Source organism: Seriola dumerili, unplaced genomic scaffold (assembly GCF_002260705.1).
Source record: "Seriola dumerili isolate Sdu_G_001 unplaced genomic scaffold, Sdu_1.0 BDQW01002192.1, whole genome shotgun sequence".
Classification (NCBI taxonomy): domain Eukaryota; kingdom Metazoa; phylum Chordata; class Actinopteri; order Carangiformes; family Carangidae; genus Seriola; species Seriola dumerili.
This window is the reverse complement of record NW_019176447.1, coordinates 160,809-172,442: the sequence shown is the minus strand read 5'-3', so window position 1 is coordinate 172,442 and position 11,634 is coordinate 160,809. Positions and strand designations below refer to the sequence as shown.

The window sequence follows — 11,634 nt, the reverse complement described above, 5'->3', positions numbered from 1 at the left end:
GTCGGTGTCAGTGGTTTTTCTGCTGAGCCTCATCAGTTTAATAGCTGTCAAATGTCACAGGACAGACAGTAGTTTCAGCAGGTACAGTGCCCCAATGATCACCACCCACCCTGACGGGAGCTGGTCTTACTCTAAAGCTACTCAGCAGTATGACGTCTGTTTCAGCTCAGACACGCTCAAGAGTGACGTAATGGTTTTCCCCGCACCGTTTCCGCCTATAGATGCAGAGCTGATCAGTATTAATGGAGGAGACACTTTTACCAGAACGCAGACTTTACCCAACAAAGACAAGGTAGGCTATTTCTGCTGAGTGCTTGTAAAACTTAACAATGCTGTCATGAAACAGAATGCCATTTCCTGATTGCTTATTAGCTTCAAGATATACAACACTAAATCATAAAAAGACTTGCATATGTAGATAATTCTGTAAACATAGAGGAGGTAACGAAATAGTTTCGCTGATTCCCAGTGTATAAAGCTTGTTAAAGTAACCAATATAAATTTCCATGAAAGTCAGACTCTACTTTAAGGCTAGTGTATGTTGCAACCCTGTATCACGCCAAACAAGTTGTAATGTAATTTCTAACCCTGTCAGGGTGATGTTGATGCCACGTGTTTTATACCTTAAAGCGGTCTGTGCCGAGATCCCAAGTTTCATGCACGTTTAAGTAAATAGTTGTGTCATACTGGGATGACCAAACTTATTTAAAGCCAGTATTTTGATAGCGATCCCCGTGGTGCTGAGCTCCGTCTTTGTGTATTATTCTGTTGAAAGTATTTCATTGGTGATTAAAATTATTCAAACTGTTCTTTTTCTGAATTGAAACAGTGATAGTATTAGTGCTGCCGCTTGAAACCTTGGGTCTATGTAGCTGGTATCACTCTGTTGTGATCTGCAGTGCCTTCTGAAACTATTTCTCGTGAAAATGCGCTGTCCGTGGTGCTAGAATTTGTGTTAACGGTGTGTGGTGTCTTTACCATTCTCTGTGAAAATCTCCTTTCTTTAATTCATGATTCATTCTATATATAGGACTTATAAAGTATGGCCATTACATTGTGGAACTTAATTCAAAGTAATGTTGTTTCTGGGTGTGTTGCATTACGTGTACTTACATATTATTGGTTTAATAACTCGTTAATCCATTACAATATTGAGCTTTTTCATTTTCACTGGGCTGTCACGCTAGATATTAAAATTGTAAATATAATTATCAATGTTAATCATAATGTTGTACATATTGGGGTGTACTTGCTTAGCTATGATTTACCACATGAGGTCGCAGGAGACCGCTGATATGAATGTGTTTGTACGCCCAAACTCCTCCTCTTTGCATGGGAAAAGAGAAATCGTCATCAGCCATTAGTACACCCACAGAAGGTGCCGTGAAAAGAAGAGCAGGAGTTACACCACAGCAATATTGTACTGGATGTATATATCAGGCTCAGGATAAATGATCACCTTGGTTCTTTTCTTGCATCGACAATGTATATTCGACGAGAAAAGGAACACATCTGGATTCACATTGTTTTGTTTCTTTGTCTTTGTGACTTGTCTGCTTCGCAGTTATCTTACTCCATTTCCGAGGAGGTGAACAAAGGCACCGTAGTGGGGAATATTGCAAAGGATTTAAACCTCAATGTACAGGATCTTGAAACCAGAGATCTGCGTATTGTTTCGAGTTACAGTAAGAAATATTTTGACGTGAATTCGCGGACCGGTAACATCTTTGTTGACGAGAGAATAGACAGAGAGGAGCTTTGTCCAAATGTGGTAAAATGCTTTTTAAAAATACAAGCTGTTTTAAACAAACCAATGACTGCACAACGCATCGAGGTTAGTGTTTTAGATATAAACGACAATTCGCCCGTTTTTATTGAAAAAACTTATTCTCTGAACATTTCTGAATCATCCTTAGCTGGAGAGCGATATTTTCTCCCAGTAGCAGTGGATGCAGACATAGGCAGCAACACAGTAAAGACCTACAAGCTGAGCCAAAATGAACATTTCTCGCTCGATGTGCAGAGCGGAGGAGAGCACGGAGTGTCTGCTGAGTTAGTGCTGCACAAAGCTTTAGATCGAGAGAAACAGTCAGTGATCACACTTGTATTAACAGCTGTAGACGGCGGAAAACCGCCTAGATCAGGTTCGTTACAAATAATGGTAAATATAATCGATGTCAATGATAATATACCCACTTTCAGTAAGTCTCTTTACAAGGTGCGTGTCAAAGAAAATGCAACTCCTGGTACACTTGTAATGAAGCTAAATGCAACAGATTTAGACGAGGGTATGAACGGTAAGATCCTGTATTCCTTTATCAAACGAGGTAATATTGATCCATCAAATATTTTTGATCTAAATTCAGAAAATGGAGAAATTATTGTGAAGGGAACACTAGACTATGAAGCGATGCCTGCTTATGAAGTTAGGGTTCAAGCAATGGATCAAGGCCCTGTTCCTCGTAGTGCACATGCTAAACTATTAATAGAGATAATTGATGTGAATGACAATGCCCCAGAAATATCAGTGACGTCACTGATGACCCCTGTAAAAGAAGATGCAGAACTGGGTACAATAGTTGCTTTAGTTACAGTGAGTGATAAAGATGGAGGAAACAATGGTGCAGCTAACTGTAAGGTAGAGGGGTCTGTTCCTTTTAAACTGAAGTCCAACTACAAAAATGATTATTCATTAGTAGTAGATGGACCACTGGACAGAGAAAACTCTTCTCTTTACAATGTCACCATTACAGCCACAGATGAAGGGAGTCCGCCTCTGTCCAGCATCAGGGTCATTACTGTTCATGTTTCTGATGTCAATGATAATGCACCTCGTTTCATGGAGCCTGTGATTAATGTTTATGTGAAAGAAAACAGTCCAGCAGGCTCCGTTATTTATACAATTAATGCCTCTGATCCTGATCTGGACAGTAATGCAAAGATGACTTACACATTGTTAGATAGCTCTGCAAAGAATATTCCAATTTCATCTGTTGTAAACATTAATAGAGAGACCGGAGATATAGTCAGCCTGCAGGCCTTTAACTTCGAGGAGTTAAAAACATTTCAGTTTAAAGTTCAGGCCACAGACTCTGGTGTTCCTCCACTCAGCAGCAACGTGACTGTGAACGTTTTTATCCTGGATGAGAATGACAACAGTCCCTCGATTCTCGCGCCCTATTCTGAGCACGGCTCCGTTAACAGCGAGAGCATCCCCTACTCTGCTGAAGCGGGATACTTTGTGGCAAAGATCAGGGCTGTAGACGCAGACTCTGGATACAATGCGCTGCTTTCTTATCACCTCTCTGAGCCCAAAGGAAACAACCTCTTCAGGATCGGAACTAGCACCGGGGAAATCAGGACTAAGAGGAGAATTAGTGACAATGACGTGAAAACTCACCCCTTGATGGTGTTGGTTTCTGATAACGGAGAACCCTCCCTGTCAGCTACTGTGTCTATTGAGGTGGTGGTGGTTGAAAGCACAGCTGACATACAGACTCAGTTCAGACATGTGCCCATAAAGGAGGACAGCTTCTCTGATTTAAACCTGTATCTGCTGATCGCCATTGTGTCGGTTTCAGTGATTTTTCTGTTGAGTCTCATCAGTTTAATAGTTGTCAAATGCCACAGGACTGACGGCAGTTTCAGCAGGTACAGCGCCCCAATGATCACCACCCACCCTGACGGGAGCTGGTCTTACTCTAAAGCTACTCAGCAGTATGACGTCTGTTTCAGCTCGGACACGCTTAAGAGTGACGTAGTGGTTTTCCCCGCACCATTTCCGCCTGTAGATGCTGAGCTGATCAGTATTAACGGAGGAGATACTTTTACCAGAACTCAGACTTTACCCAGCAAAGAGAAGGTAGGTTTTACTTTACTTGCGAATTCTTGAATAATGAATTTTGGGATTAAGACTACGTTAACTGAAATGTAATTGCTTTCACTGACTGCTTTGGAAGACCACCTCCTTTAATATGATATTTTATGCAGGCGTGCATAAACGTAGAATCTATACATGTAACAGCAAGGCAACAGAACGAATTGCTCATATGTCAATCGCTGATAACAAAACAAAGTTAAGTTTTCCCACGACCACACTTTATAAAAGTAATTATGTAAATTACTTGTGCTCATTCAAATCAAGCTTCTTGTTGAAAAATAACTCGTAGGCTTGTCAGAATGTTTTCCTTATACTTAACTCTTGTCTTGGCTATAAGTTTCATATCTCCGTTAAAGCACCACACACTAAAAATGTATTTCAGGCCACAAATGTATACATCTTGGTCCAGTAAACGTTGAAATGACAATGTGGCACGGTAAAGAAAAACATCGTTTAAGATTTTTAGGAACTCAACCATGTCAGTTAACTTAACCAAACAATTCATAACTTGTATTGAGACAGAGCTCGCCATGGTGCTGAACTTACAGCCCTCGGTTTCGATTATCTGCTCTGAAACATCATATTTACATTTTCTAAAAACATCTCTCAAGTATTTTAACAAGATATGACTAAATGGCGCTCTCCGTGGGAGTGAAAATAGGCATTCAAATTTGGTTTGTACACCGTTTGTTTTTTGTTTTGTTGAAACCCTATTTATCTTATATAATTCCTGTTTTCATCATTAGCAATACTTATTTATAAAACGTTAAAAGTGATAAATTTGAATGGTAGGGTAAATTTACTACCATTTTTTCCCCTTTTTGTCTTTTTTTAAACCATATAGCCTACAATACATCATTTGGACTTCCCACCAGTTCTTAGGTCTATTGAAATATCCATCACTGGATGATTGATGCACATTGAATAATATGTTTAAATACTTAACGTTTGCGTTTATAAATGTATCCATAATTAATTTCAATTACTCTATCGCAAATTTAGATCCGAATCAACTTGCGAGGGTTCACTGTATTTAGAATAATATTGCAAATTACTTGAGGAAGTTTTAATGAGCGTTTATCAAATGTTCACCACATGATGTCGCTGGAGACCATGGGTTTGACTGTTTCTGTGTATCTAAAACTCCTCCTCTTTGCATGCATCGGAAACAATCGTCATCGGCCACTATACTTTAGACACTCGGTGGTGTTGAGAGGAGAAGGGAAAGCGCTAAAACAGAACAATACAGCTTTAGAAACAAAGACCTACACTGTGGATGAATGATCTGTCGCGTTTATTTCTTTTGTTGCATCAACGATGTATGTGCGACGACAAAAGGGATATGGCTGGATTCATATTATTGCACTGCTTTGTCTTTGTGACTGGTCTGCTTCGCAGTTGTCTTACTCAATTTCCGAGGAGGTTAACAAAGGCACCGTAGTGGGGAATCTCGCAAAGGATTTAAACATCAACGTACAGGATCTAGAAACCAGAGATCTGCGTATTGTTTCGAGTTACAGTAAGACATATTTTGACGTGAATTTGCGGAGCGGAAACCTTTTTGTTGACGAGAGAATGGACAGAGAAGAGCTTTGTCCGCATGTGGTAAAATGCTCCATCAAAATACAAGCTGCTTTAAATAATCCAATGAGTGTACACCGCATAGAAGTCAATATTCTTGATATAAATGACAACTCGCCTTCTTTCATTGAACAATCGCATGTATTTAACATATCAGAATCAGTTTCACCAGGAGAGAGATATCTTCTCCCAGTAGCAGTGGATGCAGACATAGGCAGTAACACAGTAACGACCTACAAGCTGAGCCAAAATGAACATTTCTCGCTCGATGTGCAGAGCGGTGGAGAGCACGATGTGTCTGCTGAGTTGGTGCTGCACAAAGCTTTAGATCGAGAGAAACAGCCAGTAATTAAACTTCTCCTGACCGCTGTAGATGGAGGTAAACCGCCTAGATCAAGGACTTTGCAGTTAACTGTTAATGTTATAGATGTGAATGACAACACACCCACTTTCAGTAAGTCTCTTTACAAGGTGCGTGTCAAAGAAAATGCAACTCCTGGTACACTTGTAATGAAGTTAAATGCAACAGATTTAGACGAGGGCATGAACAGTAAGATCCTGTATTCTTTTATCAAACGAGGAACTATTGATCCATCAAATATTTTTGATCTAAATTCAGAAACTGGAGAAATTACTGTGAAGGGAAGACTAGATTATGAAGCGATGCCTGCTTATGAAGTAAGGGTTCAAGCAATGGATCAAGGCCCTGTTCCTCGTAGTGCACATGCTAAACTATTAATAGAGATAATTGATGTGAATGACAATGCCCCAGAAATATCAGTGACGTCACTGATGACCCCTGTAAAAGAAGATGCAGAACTGGGTACAATAGTTGCTTTAGTTACAGTGAGTGATAAAGATGGAGGAAGCAATGGTGCAGCTAACTGTAAGGTAGATGGGTATGTTCCCTTTAAACTGAAGTCCAACTACAAAAATGATTATTCATTAGTAGTAGATGGACCACTGGACAGAGAAAACTCTTCTCTTTACAATGTCACCATTACAGCCACAGATGAAGGGAGTCCGCCTCTGTCCAGCATCAGGGTCATTACTGTTCATGTTTCTGATGTCAATGATAATGCACCTCGTTTCATGGAGCCTGTGATTAATGTTTATGTGAAAGAAAACAGTCCAACAGGCTCCGTTATTTACACAATAAATGCTTTTGATCCTGATCTGGACAGTAATGCAAAGATGACTTACACATTGTTAGATAGCTCTGCAAAAAATACTCCAATTTCATCTGTTGTAAACATTAATAGAGAGACAGGAGATATAGTCAGCCTGCAGGTCTTTAACTTCGAGGAGTTAAAAACGTTTCAGTTTAAAGTTCAGGCCACAGACTCTGGTGTTCCTCCGCTCAGTAGCAATGTGACTGTGAACATTTTTATCCTGGATGAGAATGACAACAGTCCTGCAGTTCTCGCGCCCTATTCTGAGCATAGCTCCGTTAACAGTGAGAGCATCCCCTACACTGCTGAAGTGGGATACTTTGTGGCAAAGATCAGGGCTGTAGACGCAGACTCTGGATACAATGCGCTGCTTTTTTATCACCTCTCTGAGCCCAAAGGAAACAACCTCTTCAGGATCGGAACCAGCACCGGGGAAATCAGGACTAAGAGGAGAATGAGTGACAATGACCTGAAAACTCACCCCTTGGTGGTCTTGGTCTCTGATAATGGAGAACCCTCCCTGTCAGCTACTGTGTCTATTGAGGTGGTGGTGGTTGAAAGCACAGCTGACATCCAGACTCAGTTCAGACATGTGCCCATAAAGGAGGACAGCTTCTCTGATTTAAACCTGTATCTGCTGATCGCCATTGTGTCGGTTTCAGTGATTTTTCTGCTGAGCCTCATCAGTTTAATAGCTGTCAAATGCCACAGGACAGACAGCAGTTTCAGCAGGTACAGCGCCCCAATGATCACCACCCATCCTGACGGGAGCTGGTCTTACTCTAAAGCTACTCAGCAGTATGACGTCTGTTTCAGCTCAGACACGCTCAAGAGTGACGTAGTGGTTTTCCCCGCACCGTTTCCGTCTGTGGATGCGGAGCTGATCAGTATTAACGGAGGAGACACTTTTACTAGGACTCAGACATTACCTAATAAAGAAAAGGTGAGTTGGTGAGTTGTGTTTTCCACTAAAAGTTGCCAAATAGTGTCTCCCTGCTTTTGTGTAACTGATTTACAAACATGACATAAATTAGCTTTATCACAAATTTTCCAAATAAGAATGCCCCATTTCTCTAAAATATAGTACATGGAAATACCTTTGCATTTAAACAGATAACAGACCTGTCTGAAGTAACTTGAAGGGAAATAGTGTAACCTGCAAGCAGATTTGTAGGGCGCTATCCATGGTGCTGGAAACATCCTGCTTTGTTATTGGTGTTCTTTGGCTCGAAATCCAAAATCACTGACTTGAAAGGGTTGCATTATAGCTTAGAGATAGTTTTTTTTTTTTTTTAAATAGTGATAGGCTGTCATTTCCTCAAACTTTTATGGTTACTTGTTTTTTAACGTGACACCGATGAAAATCAATTGGTTTGTGCAGGTTTCAAATAGTAGGCTAGATCATGGCAGTATTGTTTATGGTTGCTATTAACTTTTCTAAGTGGGAATTATTGTCCATGCCTTTGAACTCATATGGTTTGAATCAGTTTTGTTGTATTTCCCCGTGAATTCGATTAGTTTCAGAGATCAGTCTTTTTCTGCAATCTGTAGGTCATTTTTCCTCTTTACACGGCTGATGAAGTGTTCTTAATCCACTTACAGTTTTGAGGTAAAGTATATTACAGGTGTTTCAATAGAGTGTGGTACTCGATGTTTTGAATTATTTTCATATCCAAGTTGTAACGCGTGGCGTCGCTAATTACCGTATATTTTTGTGAGCTCGGTGTTTTCAGTCTCCTCCTTTCCTGTGAAGCTCAGCAGACTGCGAGTGCATTGTGAGAGGAACACGGATGGCGATGAAAAGCAGAGGACTCGAGTGCATGGGATTAAAAATGCTGGTCGATCAAGTTGCGTTTTATGGATGAATATGATTCGTATCACGTTTCTTTCCTTGAAGGCAGCGATGGGCAGCGGTAGGAATAACGAAATTCTGTGCTGGCTGCTCGTGTTGATTTTATCTGACTGGTCTGCAGCTCAGATATCATACTCTGTTTCCGAGGAGGTGGACAAAGGAACTGTGGTGGGGAATCTCGCTAAGGATTTAAATGTCAACTTTCGAGACCTGCAAACGAGGAATCTGAATCTCGTGTCTGGGTATAGTAAGAAATATTTCGAAGCAAATGTTAAAACGGGTGATCTTTGTGTTAATGAGCGAATAGACCGCGAGGAGCTTTGTCCAAACACGATAAAATGCACACTAAACTTAGAGGCCATACTGAGCAATCCTATGGTACTCCACCGCATTGAGGTTGTAATTGTTGATTTAAATGACAATGCACCTACCTTCGTTGAGAAGTCACATTCACTTAACATATCTGAATTATCACCGACGGGCGAACACTTCTGGCTTCCCCTGGCTCTTGACGCAGATACAGGCAGCAATTCAGTAAAGACTTACAGGCTAAGTCCAAATGAATACTTCTCCTTAGATATGCAAAGCGATGGAGAGCATAGTGTATCTGCTGAGTTAGTACTGGTAAAAGCTTTGGATCGAGAAAAGCAAGCTGTTGTTAAACTAACACTGACCGCTGTAGACGGAGGCAAACCTCCCAAAACTGGAACTGTTCAGATACATGTAAATGTTCTAGATGTCAACGATAACACTCCATCATTTAGCCAAACACTTTACAAGGCACGTGTAAATGAAAATTTTCCAACTGGATCATTAGTAATTCAACTTAATGCCACAGATTCAGACGAGGGCGACAATGGTAGAGTCATTTACTCTTTTGTCAGGCGTGCAAACTTCAATCCTGCAGATGTGTTTCTCATAAATGCAGAGACTGGTGAAATAACGATTAAAGGCAATTTGGATTACGAAGCACAGTCAGCTTATGAAATTCATGTTCAAGCTACAGACAGAGGTTCGTCGCCTCGGAGTGCAAATGGGAAGCTGCTGGTGGAGGTAGTCGATGTGAATGACAATGCCCCAGAAATTGTAGTGACGTCACTCATGAACCCGGTTAAAGAAGATGCTGACATTGGAAGCGTTGTCGCTTTAGTAACAGTGACTGATAAAGACGGAGGAAAAAACGGTCACACTAATTGTAAACTGGTTGGTTCTGCACCTTTCAAGTTAAGATCCAATTATAAAAACTACTACTCTTTAGTTGTAGACGGACCTCTGGATAGAGAAGGATGCTCTTTTTACAATGTCACGATTGCAGCGACTGATGAGGGGACCCCTCCTCTATCCACCAGCAGCGTAATAACTGTTAAGGTTTCTGATGTCAATGACAACGCACCTCGTTTCCTTGAACCAGTGATTAACATTTATGTTAAAGAAAACAGTCCAGTTGGAGCTCTTATCTATACGATAACTGCAGTCGACCCTGATATGAATGAAAACGCTAGAGTAGCATACTCATTTTATGGTGATTCAAAAAGTATTCCTATAACTTCTGTTGTAAACATAAACCCAGAGACTGGAGATATAGTCAGCCTTCAGTCTTTTAATTTTGAGGAGTTAAAAACGTTTCAGTTTAAAGTTCAGGCCACCGACTCTGGTGTTCCTCCGCTCAGCAGCAACGTGACTGTAAACATTTTCATCCTGGATGAGAATGACAATAATCCAACAATTCTCGCGCCCTATTCTGAGCACGGCTCCGTTAACAGTGAGAGCATCCCCTACTCTGCTGAAGCGGGATACTTTGTGGCAAAGATCAGGGCTGTAGACGCAGACTCTGGATACAATGCGCTGCTTTCTTATCACCTCACTGAGCCCAAAGGAAACAAACTCTTCAGGATTGGAACCAGCACCGGAGAAATCAGGACTAAGAGGAGAATGAGTGACAATGACCTGAAAACTCACCCCGTGGTGGTCTTAGTTTCTGATAATGGAGAACCCTCCCTGTCAGCTACTGTGTCTATTGAGGTGGTGGTGGTTGAAAGCACAGCTGACATACAGACTCAGTTCAGACATGTGCCCATAAAGGAGGACAGCTTCTCTGATTTAAACCTGTATCTGCTGATCGCCATTGTGTCAGTTTCAGTGATTTTTCTGCTGAGTCTCATCAGTTTAATAGCTGTCAAATGCCACAGAACAGACGGAAGTTTCAGCAGGTACAGCGCCCCAATGATCACCACCCACCCTGACGGGAGCTGGTCTTACTCTAAAGCTACTCAGCAGTATGACGTCTGTTTCAGCTCAGACACGCTCAAGAGTGACGTAGTGGTTTTCCCCGCACCGTTTCCGTCTCTAGATGCTGAGCTGATCAGTATTAATGGAGGAGACACGTTTACCAGTACTCAAACTTTACCTAATAAAGAAAAGGTGAGTTGTTGCTAATGAAAGGGTGAATCTGTGGTTTTTCTGAAGTGGGGTTAGAATTTTGGTCATCAGATTATTAGATTTTGGGATTTTACAACACTTTTCGTTATATACATTTTATGTGTGACTGTGAAAGAACCATGATAGAAAGTAATAGGCTTACTTTGGGGGATAAATCGAAATCAATTAGCTTACATATTTCCTCCTAAAAAAATAATTCACAAGTATGATGCTGGATATTGGGGAATTTCTGTGGGATATAATTCGAAACTGTTGCAGAATAATGGCATTTTAAGCAGAGAAGTCGCTGGTCAAGAGATTTGAATACCGACCAACGATGACGCTGTCCATGGTGCTGAACTCTAGATAGTGTCGTGTACACAATCAAAGGCTGCCTGGCCTTTTATATAATTTAAACCTTAACAGCAGAGTATGCAACACTTCTTTAATGTGTTTTCGCCTGGTACCACAAAACTGATGTAGTTTTTACCTGTGCATCAGAGACATGTTTTCTACTGAAATTGATCGCTCCACTGCTTTGCCCTTCTGCACAAATATAGGCTATATTTATTTATAGAATATCCACGCCTTTCTTCATTAGCACCAAAACAACAGTTGGTGTCGCTGGAGACCATATTATTTGTGTGGCTCTTTTTTTCCCCAGACTCCTCCTCTGCGTGCGAAGCATCAGTAGTCCACCGCTGCTTTGTCAGAAAATACACAAGCGGTCA

General features: G+C 41.0%; 1 protein-coding gene across 1 annotated transcript; it reads left to right on the top strand.

The window, feature by feature from the left end:
* The first annotated feature begins 8,500 nt into the window (after positions 1–8,500).
* Positions 8,501–11,597, top strand: LOC111239272 (protocadherin alpha-13-like). The gene is made up of 2 exons (XM_022769109.1): positions 8,501–10,906; positions 11,568–11,597. Exons 1-2 carry the CDS (start codon positions 8,501–8,503, stop codon positions 11,595–11,597), a joined length of 2,436 nt encoding a protein of 811 aa, XP_022624830.1.
* The last annotated feature ends 37 nt before the right edge of the window (positions 11,598–11,634 follow it).

Coding starts and splice junctions, on each gene's coding strand:
- LOC111239272 (XM_022769109.1), top strand. CDS start 8,501: ATGATTCGTATCACGTTTCTTTCCTTGAAGGCAGCGATGGGCAGCGGT. Junction 10,907..11,567: donor CTTTACCTAATAAAGAAAAG/GTGAGTTGTTGC, acceptor TTTTTTCCCCAG/ACTCCTCCTCTGCGTGCGAA.